Source organism: Synchiropus splendidus, chromosome 16 (assembly GCF_027744825.2).
Source record: "Synchiropus splendidus isolate RoL2022-P1 chromosome 16, RoL_Sspl_1.0, whole genome shotgun sequence".
NCBI lineage: Eukaryota > Metazoa > Chordata > Actinopteri > Syngnathiformes > Callionymidae > Synchiropus > Synchiropus splendidus.
The window spans coordinates 17376835-17394609 of record NC_071349.1 but is presented as its reverse complement, the minus strand read 5'-3'; the positions used below and the strand labels follow the sequence as shown (position 1 = coordinate 17394609).

The window sequence follows — 17775 nt, the reverse complement described above, 5'->3', positions numbered from 1 at the left end:
GTGGCATGACTTTCTGGTGAAGAGGGGCTTCATGAGATGAAGCAGTCAGTGCGCTGCTTTGTGTAAATTGTGAATTAATACCGCCATCACTTCTGTTTATCTTATTATTATATTATATATTGATGATAATCTACTCACTTTCATAAGATAAGGTAAGTGGAAACATCCTATTGGGGATGGCAACAGCAGCTGGAGGGGGTCACCTTTGCTTGGAAGTTCTTGAGATCCCGCTTGTTTGTGGGCGTTCAATCCTACACTGGTCATTGAAAGTTCATTGGCACTAATTTGCTCTAAATAATGTGTGTTTATTTGTTTGCCATGCAGTAACCCAGTTAACTAATCCATGGACTGCTTGTTTACCCAGGGAGAGGGGGCAAATTTCGGGCCTAGTGTGGCAGGGGGAACTTCCCACAGTGTCTCTATGGTAATCAGCAGGTGTCACTCACGACTGAGAAGAAGTGAGGGCTTTCTTACGAGCGTGAGAAAGAGGGGCAGCTTCCATTGCCCCCACCACCTCCTCATTTTTTTCCTTGTTGCGGTAGCAGCAGCAATCCTAGTGATGGGGAGAAAGGGAGACAGGCAAAAGGAAGAGCCAGAGAGGGCGACTTTGGATGGCTGGGGCGGGCCTTCGATGCAACCTGTTGGCGCTGCTGCCAAATTCCTGGCGGTGGAGTGCAGCCTCCAGCTGCATGGAAGAGGAAGGAGCCAACAAAAGAGTGTTGCAGAGGAGGGGGATGTCATGGAGGCACACAGCGACAAGTGAAAAAAAAAACCAAACAAACCTCTGGGCTCTTTGGACATCACGTCCTTTAAGGGAAGAGTAATCCAAGTTACTGTCTGATTGATAGTCTCTCAGAATATGATGATGGCCGCTGTGTTTCTTTGATAGCCCTGCATCAGGCACCCCCTCTCCTCTGGAGCTGGCCCGCTCATTAAGATGCAGGGCACAGGGCAGCAGGCCGCAGCTGCAGCCTACAGGCAAAACCCGCAAGAAAGAGCCGAAGGGATAGCGGGGGCGTCCGAGGAAAAACCAACAAAAGGCGCACCCCTCCTCCCTCTCTTTGGAGTTCTAATTCCCTAATCCTCAACCTCCGCCTCACCCCCACACTCCCGCGCAACCCCATCCGATTCTCACCACTCACACATGCTCAGTTCATGGAGTTACCACTGGCTTCTTTCCTCTCGTTCGCTGAAGACATGAATGGCCAGACAGAGACAAAACCTAACAGCAGCCCCCCTCAGGAAGTCCAACCACTGGGAATGGGCACTTAAAGCGCATTTTGTCTGACACTCCAGTTACCCTGGGTGTGTGTGTGAGGGGGTGGATGGTGGCTCCTCGAATGTAAAACTAAGTTTAAAGTCAGAACTGAAGTGTAAAAAGAATGTTAAATCTCTTGAACATTCCTGACATTGTCTTGTGGAGACGTACAGATTAGAGCTCTTGTTGATGCAGCCGGCGTCTCTCAGTTTCTTCTGTTTTGTCCAAAGTCTTCCACTGTTTTTAATTTACTTGCCCCCCTCTATTAGCCAGTCGCCTGCAGTTTAAGCCTCTTCAACATCGAAACCCCCCTTTTCGTCACCTGTTGATCCAATGAAATACTCAATATGAAGCATTTTGTGTGAGCAAGAAATGCATTTTTTAATAAGAGTGCAACCGAGTTGCTTTTCTTAAAATGACGCTTGCTGTTGGTTGTTAAAAATATGGGTTGCTTTGGATTATTACCCCAAATATATAATGAAAACGTGACTTCTAGAATTAAGTACAGAACAATATAGAGAGATTCAAGCTTGGTCCGACAATTGAAAATTCCATTTTGGGAATCGTATGCTAAGTCTGTGTTTTGAAGGCTAGGCATTTCTCACGGATTACAAAACGTCCACCAAGTGACACTGCAATACATATATAGCGGAACGTAAAGTGAAGGCTGTAGCTGGGTTTTTGAGGTGAACTTTATTTTGGACTGCTCAGCAAAGCAGGAAGTGCAAATTGTTCGATAGACACTGATCCACCAGCTTGTCTCAAACTACGGTGGCCTAGAGAGGCTACAAAGCAAGATCCCAATTGTATCCCACTGCTTCAAGTCCTTTGAGATCCAACTTGTTCAATGTGTAATTTGACTTCAGTATCAAGCTAGAACAGTGTCATCTTACGTCATTTATGCGGCACTTCGGCTGGGAGTTGCTGGGACATGCGGTTGATCTAGTCTTCAGGCAAATCAGAGGTGGCATGTGTGAGATGGGGTTGACATGTTCGCAAAATTACAGACTCAATATGACTGTGGTTTAGTTGCTGCTCGACTTGCACTGCAACCTGCATCTGTAATTGAATAGTTCATGGTATGTTGGCAAGCTAAAAGGTTGCTAGCTGTGGCTAAAGGCTAATAAGAAAACAACCAACCAACAGTAATCCAGCCTTGACTAGCTTAAGGAATCTGTATAATATTAAGGGAAACAAAGTACGGGAGCTTTACTAACCTGTTGGACTGAAGGCCATGGTGCTGGTGTTGCTATCTGTCTATGCGCGCAGCCGAAGCATTGATAGCATCACAGATTGACATTCTTTCCAGATATGATGGTGTTTGATTATTGATCCTCCAAAAAGTATGAACATACTCATTCATGGTGTAACACGATGATCCCTGGACTGGTCAGTACAATATTATTCTACTGTATATCCTTAGCTAAATCCAGTCAGCGCTTGTCATACAAACTATGAACAAAGAGCAACGGCAGTTCCAGTATTCAGTTCATCTACTGTTGCTCATGTTTGTTGCATAATGCAAGTGTGAAAGCTTCCATTGAAAAGGAGAGTTTACAAAAACGGAATGGGCTTTTATGTCTAAATGGTATGATTAGAAAAATCTGCCGCGGTTCCGCACGAACTAATGAGCAAACAGGACAAGGTTGCGACCAACAAAATGTTTTCATGCACCGGCCTACTGTCTTTGTGTGTGTGTGTGTGTGTGAGACGGGGGTGTGTGGGTGGCGTGTCAGCGGCAGGCTGGAACTGTCCACACCAAGGGCCGTGCAGCAGTTGGCAAATAAAGATGAATTCTGTTTTGTTTGGCAGTGGTTCTCCCTTCATTATTTTCCACTTTGCCCAGCGCACATCCCAGACCTCAGCAGCTGCTCGTCATGTAAAGACACTCTATCAGGCCCTGACAGCTCCACTAATGCACACACAGAGTGCACATGTGTCGTACACACTCCACTCCCCACTTGCACTTTTGCATGTGTGGAAAACATACGCAGTGATCTGTCTGACTACCGATCCACCGTTCTCAACATCATTACAGTTCCATGGCAATACTTGGGTATTTTCCCCCTTATTTTTTCCTGTTCTAATTCACCCATCATATTGCAGCAGTCGAAATGCATGTGCCATTGCATTTTTGGTCAGTAAAGCTTTGCCGCTTGTTTGGTGAAAACATCCGGTAGCTATGTAAGTGTGGTTTAACAAAGAGAGACAAACACTTCTGAGAAATGACATGAAGAGGTGAACAAAACAGGAGAGCAAACGTTGAGACAAAATGTTTGACTGCCATCTGTACAATTACCACAGTTTCTTATGCCTTTTGGTTTTTTGAGCATTGTAAAAAGAGACAACAGAGTCCCTTTCACTCATGGGAGTCATGGGTAAATGTCCGCTTGTTTTCACTTCACAAGTCTTTTTCTTGTCCTATTAAGCAATAATAAAAGTCTAAGTTGCATTTAAATGGGATTTAAAATACAGCAGGTCTTTTTTAAATCCACTTATGAAACTGGTATTTAGTCATCACTGTGCAAGAGGCTTTTTTTTGTATGACAGTTATTTTCTCTGAAGTGTAGTTTGAATTTACTGGAAGCTGATTTGAAAGTGTTCTCAGAAGTGCCGAGAACCATTGTCCTTTCTCAGCAGTCTAGTCAGTGTTGGACTTTGTTCACAGGATGCATTATAGGCTTTTCATGCATCACTCCCAGGTCAGGTGTCGTGATGTTCGCAAAACATTCAGGTTGTAACTATAAAATTTGCAGTTGTCATTAACTAAAGACTTTTCGACTTGTTTCTTGGTTTATCTATACATAGTTCCGTTGTTTGTGACGCTTTCGCGGAAGCTTGTTGCTGAAATAAAAGCAGCGAAAGAGGAAGTGGGTGTAAATAGGAAGCTGACTGGGGTCATCTTTGTTGTTTATGTTTGCAAACGTTTGCTGCGCAGGGAGACAGACAGACAACCGGATGTGGCTGCTTCCACTTCTGTCATGTGACCGGCTTTGTAGTTTCAAACAAGGAACCAATGGCCTTTTGTCTACAAAAGAGAGTAGTAAGAGTCTGTAATATAAACTGGGTGAGTGCGTTGCATCTAGAATTCCCCCTCAAAAAAAATTTAAAAAAAAGTCCCCGACAGACATGGTGTCTTTAGCACACTTTAGATCTCAAGAGCTCATATCTTGAGATGATATGGATAATGTCATTAGTTATGATATTAATACTTGAAAAAAGACAGTGTGAGAATTCAATCTTCCCAGCTTTAACTGATCTGGTATCAGTCGTGCCACGCCAGAAGATTGACGAATCCCTGCCACATGCTCGCGCTATCTTTTTCGCTACTGAGCTGGAGGAAATGGGGCAATTAAGGACAGCTTGCCTCCACTCTGCATGGGGTTAATATGCGACTCCATAATTAAAAATAAATTGCACTTTTTTTTCCTGTATAAATATTCACGATCCCACTTGCACCGACCGCCGCTGTCTTGTTACGGTACAAAAGCTATTTTTCCCTCCGTCTGCACAACATCTGGCACAACGTTTCCTGAAGCATTGCAGGAGTAAATTGAGTTTTGTCTGGATACCAGAGATTAATTTGTGTGACGCTTTGTGTGTCTAAGTAAATGGGATGGACATGCATGACTTCAGGTGACGATTGTTGGACAGAAAATGTTGTTGTTCGAACATTTTGTTTGGGTTTTAGAATCAGCAGTTTCATTTTTGTGGGGGAAAAAAGGCGTTTTTATGATTCATTTCATCCGTTGGCCGCTTAAAGCAGTTTTGCAAGCAAAAAGAAACGGTGAAGTTTATGAAGAAAATGCAAATAATTTCTGGAATTTTAGTGGCGTTACCCACCTCAGACACCATCCTGGTTGTCTCCCACCGGTCTCCTTCGTCTCTGTCTGGAGTCATACACGACTGCACTCTGTGTCTGTACGTGCTACTGAGTTGCTAGCATCTGGAGCTTATAGGACGTGAAAGTTTTTCGGTTGCTATAAAAGTCCATTCATGTTCTTTAAAAAGTTTGTAGTTTGTTTGTTGGTCAAAACTCGAGCTGTATTAACACTGACCCAAAGAAGCTAACTCACTCAATCTTTAATCGGAGCCCTTGAAAGCTATTTTTTAAGTCACTACTTCTTCTCTTCTTCACTTTTGATAGGCATCTTGGCATTTATTGAATGCTCTTATTGAACCCGGTAAGTCTTAGGGCAGCTTGTGAATGTTTAATCTCTGTCCTTGTAAGTGCAAGTACATTATTTAGCACGCGGATGTTCAGCAAAACCCGGTCGATGGGGACAGACGGAAAGTTTGTCCTGCTGCTGACCTATGCTCTCACAAAGATGGTGACAAGATGGTGATTTTAGAGAAGCGGAATTATAATCGCTTCTCAAGAAGTGACTCTGCTTCGAGGAATTCAAGCAGACAGGGAAAGCACATTTTCTCATTAATAGTGAAACCCAGCAATGTAAACAAAATTCCTGCGGGTGTGCTCATCAGTATTTGTTGAAGTGCTATGTTTTCTTGACTCGTCGTCCTTTTCCCGGTAAATAAAAGTTCCTCCTGAATGTGTTTCCAATAACAGGCGAATACATCAAGACCTGGAGGCCGAGGTATTTTCTGCTGAAGAGTGACGGTACTTTCATTGGCTACAAAGAGCGACCACAAGATGTTGACCAGCTGGAAACCCCCTTGAATAACTTCTCAGTAGCACGTGAGTATCAGCTGCAGAGAGACTGCTGCAAGTTTCCTCCAAAGTTTCTCCTTCACCACTTTTATTTGTCATTCTGTGGCCACGTGGTTTCATGAAGTATATGAAAGTTGAATGAAAACTAATGTAGTTTACATTGCTCTGATGAAAAAAAAGTTACATGTAATGAGAGAACTAAGTTCTCAAACTTGTTCATGCTGCTAAACTTATCTAGACTCAACTTTAATTTTATGGTTTTGTGATTTCTAAAAAGAATTCATAAGTGAGAAATATTATAATGACGGGCAAGCTGCCTATTAATTATGGTATTCCTGTATCCTGTAAAACCAGTCAAAACTAACTGGCCCACCACTTAGCACTTCTGCCTCCTACCTGTCAACGCCCATGCTGCACTGCAACAATTTAAGAGCCTGATTTAGCGTGGCTATGTAGCTCTTTCAGATAAGAGGCAGTGTATCAGGAGGTGGTGGTTGGTCAGGCTCTTAAACGTATTGCGACTGGAGGACGAAGAATTTCCACCATTAATACGTCTTCTAAAGTTTTTTTTAGTGCTACGTTGTAACTAACACTGCCCCCCCATGGTTTCCAGTGGTACTGCTCTGTTCGGTCCGTAAGCTTTGTGGAAACGTGCTGAAATACGGAGGAAATGATCGCAGAGTACACACACACATTTCACATGGTCTGTTTCCTTTAGTGGAAAAACAGCCATAACATATTTTCGCTTGTAAAGACCAAAAAGCCTAGTTGAACCGTGGCTTTTCTCATATCATATTGTTCAGATTTCAAGGTCACCTTTCTTGCTTTGGTGAGGATTTTCTCGTCACAAATGTTCCTAAAGCACGTCTCCTCACGGCAGAGCCCAAATTTTAAACAGGATTGGCGTCCTTTTTTAAGTTCGTCTGGCATTAAAAACTTGTTTCTGCTCCTCTGGGTTAAATGATTCGTATTTGGCAGAACTCAACAAAAGGCTGCCCAGGGCAGACCTGCTCACTAAATCTTCATGTCACACAAAGTTGCCTTGATAAGCTGTGAAATGACTGAACACAGCAATTAGACAACATACTGTTTGTTTTACTAAATGTTTCCTCTCCGTCACTCTTGAGTTATCGCGGCCATTAGCCGCCTGACTTCAAGTATTTATCTGGATTCTGCTTTGAGGGAACTCTTTCTTTGCTTTCTGTCGCCAACGGGACCCCGGCGCAGAGGACACATGGCGTGTCGCCGCTGATGATGGCGCTGCAGCTGGATTGTATATTCCCCCTGACGGAGCCATGTTGGATCTCAGTGGTGGTCCGCTCCCCTGTCCCCCCATCCATCAGACAGAGGCCATTTTGTGCTGCTTTGTGACATATTTGCTGACACGATTCGTTTGGGAGCAGATGTTCGAGCCAAGAAGATGCAGATGGAAATATCTGCTCACCAAATTCACTTATTAGTTTCTCGTGATTGATTATCGAAATGCTTTGCCCGACCCCAAAAAGAAGCAGTAAAATGTGAATTTTCCGATCCCACAGAAACATTAAAAGGAAGTCTAAAAACGGTTGGTTCAGACAGGGCGCACCTGTTCCTTTCCTAGTTTGCCAACATCTTGTGTTAGGGTGGCGATAAAGATAAATGGCTAAAAGTGTGTGTCGGTGTCTCCCCCTTCACCCTGGACCTTCCCTCTGCTCCCCTCCCTGGATGGCTGTGGTCAGAGTGCCAGCTGATGAAGACAGAGCGACCCAAACCCAACACATTCATCATCCGCTGCCTGCAGTGGACTACTGTCATCGAACGCACCTTCCACGTAGACACCCCCGAGGAGAGGCAAGTGAGAAGCACACACACACATCTCTCACCATTTGCTCTAATGGCTTTTATGCATTCACACATCATGTTTTTGGATTGGACTTCCTGTTGATAGATAATGACTTAATGGTGTGAACTTGATGCTGCCTCTTCAGAGAGGAGTGGACCAAAGCCATCCAGACGGTGGCCGAAGGTCTTCAGAAGCAAGAGGAGGAGATGATGGACTCGTCTCCGGACCCCATGGACATGGAGGTCTACCTGACCAAACCCAGACAAAAAGTGGTATGTCTATTGTCGTGATTCCATTTCGACTGCCAGTTTGATTGATCTGTTTTTGTTTTCCTTCTTTTGCTTCTCCAAAAACAATAGTGGAATCATATCCTTCTAGAAATAATGTAAGACTGATGTTTACAGAACAATGGACATTGGGGTTTCCTGCATAAAATTTGCTTGTCACGATACTGTAATTGGAAACTTAATATTCATACCTAGGAAGAAGAATTGATGCCATTCTTCAGGACCACTGGGTAGAAAAAAAGCCCTTAAAAAGTAAAAAAAAAAAAGTTTCATTCATTTAAAAAAAAAAAACACAAATAAATGAACCATGAAATAAAATAATAATAATAATCACATTGTTATATAGTGCAAGTAAATGCAAAATAATGAACCTGAAAATATGTAATGGATACTTGACAGAAAAGGAGACATGGAGTCATTTGGACTTGGACTTGAATTGACTTGTCACTGTTTTGATTGTGACTTGACTTGACAAAAAATAAATAAATGGACCCTACTTCGAAGTTAAAGACTTGACCCTTGACTGACTTGAGTGAGTTGGTTTTGTGTTGTCTTTCATGATCACTGTTTTAATAATACAAGACACTCTCAAAATGACATTATTAGGAACAGAAACATGCTGATGAGTTTTCAGTCGCTGCCGTCAAACTTGCCAGGCGCCTATAATGTTTCAAATGAGGGGCCACACTGTTGAAATGCGAGACACCGGTGATTTTGTTTACATTGACAGCCATAAATAAATACTTTTATAAAGTTATTTCAGCTTAGTTTTATTCCATTCATTTTACTGAATAAGAGACTTGCATCTATGCATCTTGTCTTATCAATTTATTAAGATCATAGTGACTTGACTTGGACTTGACTTGCCCAAGGAGCAATGGCTTGGGACTTAGTTCAGACTTCCAAATGTGTGACTTGGTCCCATGTCTGGGACTTGATCATCACAGACAACCCTTAATCTTCAAAGGTGAATAGCAGTTAGCAGAAAATGCTAATGAGTTAACATCTGTTATGACCTCACATCATTGCCCAACTCAACCTTCCCACACCTCACCCACCGTGCCCTTGTCCAGCGTAGCCTTATTTTAACTTCCACTACCTCAGCCGCGGAGGGCTTAGCGCCCTATAGCGTGTCCTCCAGGTTTCACAACCCCACGCATGTCGTAATGACACACAGGTCCGAGGCCACCGGATAGGATGTCCCCAGCACCACCATTTCTGACATTCTCCTGAGCTCCCGGGTCAAAAGTTAACTGAGACACAACCGCATTTAGGCCAAACCGCTAGCGCAGTGGAAATAAATGTTGTTGTGAGACTTGGAGTGTAATGTGAATCTGTCCAACTCTGCAGACTATGCATGACTTTGAATACCTCAAACTCCTGGGAAAAGGCACTTTTGGCAAAGTTATCCTGGTAAAGGAGAAGGCCACAGGACGCTACTACGCCATGAAGATCCTAAAAAAGGAGGTGATCGTAGCGAAAGTAAGTGGGCGCCAGCGTCTAAGTAAAGTTCGGGAGGGAAGAGTGGAACAGAGCGATGACTGATACCTAAATGGTTGGCCATTGTGGGAGTAGCACAAACACTCTTTGTGTGTTTCCCTTTCAGGATGAAGTGGCACACACACTCACAGAGAACCGAGTGCTGCAGAATTCAAAGCACCCATTCTTGACAGTAAGGATGTCGCAGTTTGTGTACTTTCATTTAAACCTACAAGATTTTCTTTCATTTTGCTGTTGTATAATGTGACGCTTTGCTGATATTGGCTGATGCCAAAACAATACTATGTAATGATTTATTTCTGAACCAGAAGGTCATCTTCTGACCTTGTGTCCACCTTCTGTTGTCTGCAGGGACTGAAATACTCCTTCCAAACACACGACCGCTTGTGCTTTGTCATGGAATATGCAAATGGCGGCGAGGTAAATCTCATTTGTTGTGACACTCGGGTTCAAATCCTGCTCATGTCGTCCCTCTTTTGCGGTCAATCTCACCTCGCTCCTTCAGCTCTTCTTCCACCTGTCGAGGGACCGAGTCTTTTCAGAGGAACGGGCGCGGTTCTACGGCGCGGAGATTGTGTCGGCGCTGGACTACCTGCACGCCGAGCGGAACGTGGTCTATCGAGATCTGAAGGTTGGTTCAGCTGGATATAAATAGTCCTGTCCCGAACAGTGGTCAGAGCTTATTGATCTTGGTCCCTTGGATCAGACTGGACCGCTTGCTGCTGCCACAGAAATAGCCCCGTGCTCTCTGAACATCCCACCACCTCTGGTCGCATACACATGCTGGCCTTTCACACTAAAGGTCGCCATATTGTTTACCTTTTATTCAAGATCACACAGGTGTTCAGGTGACTATATTTCACCCTGCCTTCTGGAGAAGTTCTGGGGACCAGTGCTGGAGACTCATTAAACTGGAGCACAGGACAAAGGAAATGGGACAGTGATTTAGGTCTTGATTCTTGCTACTGATGTTCTTTGCAGATTTGTGGTAGTTGGTTTCATAGTCAGTTTGAGTCCATTAGGGTTAGCTGGCGCTGAATTTAGTTTCAAGTTTGTTACTTTTAAATGAGTCAGTATTAAAACCAGTTTACTTAAAAATTAACTCAAATGATATGACAGTTTTTCATATAACTTGTCTGAAATGTCTTAAGACCAAAACACCCAAGTGACCATCGAGAGTTTAAAGAGACAAGGCCAATTTTAAGCATAAAAACTGCCTTGCATATCATTCTAGGCAACAGAGATTATTAGTAATACGGGAAACATCCCAAAAAATTGTTGGCGGTCAAGTAGCAATACTAAAAACCGAGGCATCACGCTAAATTTAGCCTTTAAGTTAAGCACTTTATTTTGACTCGCTGCTAGGGGTCCGTTTTAAATCAAGTTTGACACCCTCAGCTAGTTGCACTAATGGCTACTTTGTAAATGGTTGTCTTTTACCTCAGTATTTTTTGTAAATTTAGTTTTAATGATTCTCAACTTGCGGGTCGGGACCCTGTATGGGTAAACAGTACTATGGTCTTATTACATAATAAAGTGTTACTTTCTGTGCTGTAGAAATTTTGTTTTCTTTTCTTCATTTGGGAGCTTTTCTTTGATGGCTTAAGAGGCATAGGGGCAGTGAAATATGGTCGAAGTCCAACAATCAGAGCGCCACCTAGGGGCTATTGAAAGCATCACGGAAAATACTTTAATATGGACTGACCAAAAGTAACAGGAACTCTATAATACTATTAGTTAAATCTAAATGAATTAAATATTAATATTTAGCTCTATATTATTTAAATACAAATGTAGAACTAGCTGCGCTTCTTGTTGTGAACTGATGTATTTAGGTTTAAGATGTACGATGTTTGTGGCTCAACTTTAAAAAGTACTCCTGCCACATCAGCACTATGCCTTCACCCCCCTGCTCCCCTGGGTACGCGAGGCTGTCTCTCCCGGCCTGCTAGGGTTCTCCCGAAAATGCCAGGGTAGCAGGATCGGAGGATGTGCTGACTCCGGTCGGGCACTGCTGGCCATGTGTGAGCTACAGCTGCCGGGCGACTTTAGCAAAGAGCGAGGCGTGAGGACGTGGGGATGTTGAACTGAAACACAAAACCTCCTGTTCTGCATTTAAAGTACAGTTAAATTTGGATATGGGTCCCTGGAAAGATGAAAGTTTATCATGTGTTTTTTCTCTCCACAGCTCGAGAACCTCATGTTGGATAAAGACGGACACATTAAGATCACAGATTTTGGGCTTTGTAAAGAAGGAATCAAAGATGGCGCCACCATGAAGACGTTCTGTGGAACACCAGAGTACCTGGCGCCCGAGGTACCGTCACTGTTTCTTACTTGCTTCTCTATGTGTTGTTGGTCTCCACTGGCTTCTAGCCATTATACAAAAGTCCAAAGGAAGGCAGCTGTCTGAAAATGCCTTTCTAATCTCTAAATGAAGTTGTCAGTTAATGAGTGTGCAGGGCAGGGCGGCCTGCTCTCATGTTTGCCCCGTGGGGGAGGGGCCGGCCTCCTCCCTGTTGCGTGCAGGTATGACATTTGTTGTCATGGGCTTTGTAACCCGACACTCTTTTGTGAGCGTGGGCCGTGCGTACGACGCAGTCAGAACACTGTCGGCTCGAAAAATGTTTTCTGGGAGAAGGTGTTGACACAGTTGCTGAATCATTTTTTTTAGCTTCATTTGGAATTTTCTGGCAGGGAGGGAGGCCAATGTGGGGGGGATTGGCAGGCAGGCCCCCAGGAAACGTGAGCTTCCGCCTCGGGGATATTAGACACATTGGCTACAGCTGTTGTGTGGCAATGGAACCTGCTGTTGTTTTGATGCCTCAGCTGACCCAGGCAGCGCCAGAGTGACCGAACGGCGTCACCGATCCCCGCGGCTGACTCAGAAGCATCTACCTCTTGGTCAAACATTAGTAGATGTGCGAGGGCATGGCGGCTCCTGGGAGATATCGGGGTCCGTTTCCGTAGAAACGGGGTCGCTTGTGAGCGTTTCTATGGAGCCGGAGCCAGGCAGTGTTACAGGTTGTTCTGCAGTAAACAATGACCTTGTTGTGTGAGCTGCGCTGGAATGCTGTAACGTCTGGGAATATTCAACTCAGGGGGAGGGAGAGACCCAATCTGCACGGCCTGACCAGTTCATCTCTGGAGCGGGGCACTTTTAACTTGTGTTTGGAGGGGGAGGCGGCTTTCAAGGGACACTGCGTGAACTGGAACTTTTCACGTTGATGAAAGTTTTCACATTGTTTCAGAAGTTAATATGAGCCTCCTCCTCCAGGCATCCAGGGGACTCCTCAGCTGGCTTCCCACTATGTTGAGTCTCTCATGGATGACAGAGCTCAGTCATCCTATTCATATTTAAACCACCTTTTCCTGTGATCTTCTCCTACTGGTCACTACCCGAAACTCATGACAGGTTTGTTGGTAGATTGACAAGTTGATGATAGGGGAGAGCATTGGCAAGAACCTAATGATACGATGCGCGTTGCGATACCTGGGCCACGATGCCATAGTATCACGATATGATGTGGTACTTTGCAGTTAACAAAAAAAAACTCTCATAGTAGATTTTCGGAAGTCGTGTTTTCTCTCCAAGTCAATGTTGAGATATGAAATACCAATATTTTATCGGAAGTGTGCCACACTATTATTTGATATTTACCTTTTTTAGATGGGCAGTTTCCCCTCTTAGCTCAGCTCTTTCTTTACCTGTCAAACCGATCATCAAAGTCATACAGCCTCAGACCCATCCAAGTGTCCAACCCAGTTAGGTCCGAGAGGGTGATTTGTCAATAGATTTGATGGATGAATTGGTATCACGGTGTGAAGTCTCGCTGTCCCTGGACACTTTAGCAGCTTTATTTTTGGTGTAATGTCGTGCTAACAGAGTGGAACTTGGAGTGAAGGAGCACTTGGAAAAGCAGTAGCACTCCACCCCCACCCCACCCTGCTCTTTTGGGGCGCTGTAACAGTATTAGTCCGGGGTTGGGGCCCGAGCAGTCCTGGTTACGTATATGAGGGATGAGCTGGGCTCCTTGGCTCCTGGCAGCTTCACAGCTGTGGCACTCTTCTACATATATGGGGCAGCTGCGGGCCCAGCTGTCGCGCGGTGTGAATCACACGACAGCAGCGCTGGAAATAGAGACGGCCCAGTAATCCTAACCCCACGCCGGCTTCACGTTACCCCCTCTGTCCTCCCAGTACGCTCCGTGCTCGATGCCCGGCGCTCCCCGCAGCTGCATGCTGTAATGTCCTTCCTTTTACGGCGACGTCGCTCCATCTGTTTTCCGAGCGTCAGTGTCTAATTCTATTAATCGGCACGTGTCTTTTCGGCGAAGCTGCTATTCTTAAATGGCGTAGCCGCGTGGAAGTTCAAGAGAGCAAGCTGTTCCTGTCTTGATTTCACCTTCAACATCCGCCAGGAGAGGCAGAATCCAGCACACGTCCCCCGAGACCTCAGAACAACTGCGCTCAGCAGCACATTAGTCATGCAACAGGTTCCACGTTCACAGGTTCACTTGGTGGCTGATTCAAGACTAGCAGAAATGTGTTGAGTCATTTGGCACAAGCTAGTCGGCGGTGTGATTCAGGGTTTGTTGTTGGAATCCAACTAGCTTGTCGGTGACCCGCTTGACCTCCACCTCTGCTGCGTGTTTGTTGCTGGCGATTAAATATGCAGGGCTCCAGGGGAAACACTATCCTGGCTGCCACTGGGACTCAGTGTTGAGTGTTGAAGCTCCGCCCCCATCAGAAGGGACGAGCAGGTGATTTCAGGATCACTGCTCTTGTTGTTGATTCAACTGAAGCAGTCTCTAGAACAGAGACAGCCCTCCCTTTTATATGACTGGAAATAAACCTTCCCATGTTCAACACCTTGCTGCTGACCCCTCCAGGTGCTGGAGGACAACGACTACGGCAGGGCGGTGGACTGGTGGGGTCTGGGCGTGGTCATGTATGAGATGATGTGCGGCAGGCTCCCTTTCTACAATCAAGACCACGAGAAGCTGTTTGAGCTGATCCTCATGGAGGACATCCGCTTCCCCCGAACGCTGGGCCTCGAGGCTCGCTCGCTGCTCTCCGGTCTTCTCAAGAAAGAACCGGTGCAGAGGTGAGGAGCCGCCCACAAACCTCACCTGCGAGCCGGCAAAGAAATAAACTGACTGGTCCATCCAGGGTGTATCTTTGCCAGGCTCTCATGTGAGTCCCATACTTGGATGGCGTATCACACTCCCTTATCTCCTCTGTCAATCCGACCTCGCAGGTTAGGTGGCGGCCCGGACGATGCCAAGGAAATCATGCAGCACAAGTTCTTCGCCGGGATCGAGTGGCAAGATGTTTATGAGAAGAAGGTCAGTTTTCATTCCAGCGGAGCGTGTTTATGCCTCCTGACAGCACGCTCTATTCCCTCCTGGGATCGATAAAGTTTGGGGGCCATGTCACCTGACTGACAGCTGTTTGCCAAACTGATTGATGGCGGCGATGTGCTGATCCGTTTGTGCTTCTTCCCCTCAAACAGCTGGTGCCGCCGTTTAAGCCCCAAGTTACCTCGGAGACGGACACACGATATTTCGACGAGGAGTTCACAGCACAGACCATCACCATTACGCCACCGGGACAAGGTAGTGTCACACACACACACACACGCAGTGACTGTAATCCACATGAGATATAAACGTGACGAGAAGAAGCTGTCATAAATACGCTAAACTCAGACGCTATTTTTTTCCTATTAGTTATAATATGTTAATTTGAAAAAAAGAAGATTAAGTCGTTTGGCAACGCGGGCGTTGACTCCTTTAGTATCCAACTATGGCCTCTAGTGGACAAATTATGTCATTGCATGCCCTTTAGTCAAAACGGAAAACGTAGTGTTGAAGATACAGGAAGAAAGGACAGCAAGAACAGGCATAAATTCGCGGGTCAAAATGTTTTTAACTGTTTCCAATTGAAGCCCCATGTCAAATAAGAAAATTAAAATCTTAATCATAATAACTTCAAAGACAAAAAAGAAGTTAAATAAAGCAATTTTATTTATACTGCATATAAGATTAATAATGAAAAATGAAAATGAATTGTGCAGAAATACATACCTTTATAATGTAAAGGTTTGAAATATATGAATAGGTTTTCCATATTTTAAAAAAGTCATCAATAATGTCTTTGCATTCAAAAATAACTATGACATAATGTTGACATCTAGCGGGCCTCCTTGGCTTTGAATTGTTTCCATGACATTGTCAGGAGAGATGGCTACCGTATTCTCATGAGTCAGCATGTTTAATACTCTCCAGGAGCCTTTGACTAAGAGTTATTTTTAGCCCGACCTCATGAAGGATGACGTTGGTGGAAGTCCGTAGGTGAAAAAAGGAAAAAAAGACACTAAATTTGGAAACTAGGTTCGAGAGTCTTCTCCTGACTTTCTTCCTCCGCCCTCAGACGACAGCATGGAGTCCTTCGACAGCGAGAGAAGACCCCACTTCCCTCAGTTCTCCTACTCCGCCAGTGGGACGGCCTGAACCACTGTCCATCAATTACTCTGGCCCCGCCTCCTCCCCACCTGACTGCACGCCCCGGACGGCTCGGGCTCGCCCCACAGTCCCGTCTGCAGCCGGCGGGATCCCGCTCTGAGGCCGGTGCCGGTTCTGAGTGATCCACTCAGACAAACACTACCCTGCCGGAGAACAGAAGCACCGAGAAATGCAGCTGTGCACAAACTAGATCTTGAAAAGGGCCTTTTGGACTCAATTTGCGGACCAAAAATTGTAATGACTGAAGCGAGGAGTGAGTGCGGTGGAGCCATTTCTGACGCTTGACATCAGCAAATAGCAAGTTTTACGCTTTAGTTTGAATCCAAAATGAATTCAGACTCCCTAATGTAGACAGAGAAATAAAGAACAGGATGAATACATGAGAATGTTTCCACCTGTCATGAGATAGTTTACCTCGAAATGTAGGGGTCCGAGATGTTCCTCAACTAGAGCCAATCCTGAATTGAATAATGGCAAATCAAATTTCCCAGCAGCTCAAGCTGTCGTGAGGTGGAGGACACCCTGGAAAGTTCCCATTCACACATATCTGGACTGTTTCGTTCCACGGTTTGGTAGTGATGCGTGACCGGTGGGAGGAAACTGGAGTGCTTAGCTGTCCAGGGTGTCCCTCACCTGATCATGCGTGGCAGTGAAACTAGTGTTTGTGGAGTATAAATGTTTCCACCGACGACTGTCATCCCTTGCTCCGGACACTTGTGCAATAGTCTGGTTCTAGTGTTGACTCTCCTCAGCCTTCGTCATCATCATCACCATCAAACTACGGAGCTGTCACTTCCCGATCGTCCTCTTCATAGTGACACTTGAGTCCGGACTCCCCTGCTTCCCATCTGTCTCCCTACTCTGCCTCCTCCCAACCTGCTCCCTGTTTTCCTTCACCTCGTCCTGCCCTGGATCTCTGCCTCTGCCAATCTTTCACACTCATTCGTATCATCCCTCCATCTTTCTTTCCCGCCCACATTCTTTTTTTCACTGTCGGTCTCTTTTTTTTTTTTTTTTTTTTTTTTTTTTCTTTTCTTTCTTCGGAACGTATTGGGTGTCTCCATCCAGTGCACTCGCCGCAGCCTCAGTGAGGTCACTTAATCATCATCATACATATTTTAGGAAAACAAATGACCTCCAGGGGTTATTAGAGGTCGTCTCTTCCTCCATCGTCTTACTTATTTATGAGACCAGCGATGACAAAATTGTGTTATACTGTGCCAATGACCTGCACTTTGACCCCCCCAAAATGATTGTATCCGGACTAAATTGTCGCAGAAGTAAAGGAGGCATTAAGGCGGAGCTCAGCCGAGCTTCCGACATGCGTCACAACAGCGGATCGCCTCGGAATGAAAGTGCGTTATTGAATGTAATTTTTTTTATATGTTGTTTCCACTTCAATCAACTTTTAATATCTGATCGTCACTCGTGTCTATGCACTCTCACCTGTTCACTGTCACCTTCTGAAAATAGGGAAATTCATTTTGTACTTGTTTCATTTCTTTTTTTTTCCCTCCTTCATCCCAGAGACCGAGAACACCAGCTTTAGTAAACAAATAATATAACTTTGTACACTGTTTATACTTGTTTCAGAACTGATGAAATAAAAGTCTAAACGATAACTGAAGCCTTGTGATTTAAAAGCGGTTTTGGAGACTCTTTTACTCCTTTACTCGTTCTTAATTTAAGACTATTTGATTGTAGATCTG

General features: G+C 44.9%; 1 protein-coding gene across 1 annotated transcript in view; it reads left to right on the top strand.

Annotated features, from left to right (window-relative positions):
• Positions 1-17688, top strand: part of akt1 (v-akt murine thymoma viral oncogene homolog 1) — a 28047-nt gene extending 10359 nt beyond the window's left edge. Inside the window, exons 3-14 of the mRNA XM_053845164.1 lie at positions 5829-5957; positions 7649-7760; positions 7898-8024; positions 9390-9521; positions 9646-9711; positions 9891-9959; positions 10045-10170; positions 11728-11856; positions 14432-14646; positions 14800-14887; positions 15055-15157; positions 15975-17688. Of these exons, the coding sequence (XP_053701139.1) occupies positions 5829-5957; positions 7649-7760; positions 7898-8024; positions 9390-9521; positions 9646-9711; positions 9891-9959; positions 10045-10170; positions 11728-11856; positions 14432-14646; positions 14800-14887; positions 15055-15157; positions 15975-16054 (1376 nt within the window). The 3' untranslated portion in view covers positions 16055-17688. The remainder of the gene's footprint in view (positions 1-5828; positions 5958-7648; positions 7761-7897; positions 8025-9389; positions 9522-9645; positions 9712-9890; positions 9960-10044; positions 10171-11727; positions 11857-14431; positions 14647-14799; positions 14888-15054; positions 15158-15974) is intronic.
• Positions 17689-17775: the final 87 nt, after the last annotated feature.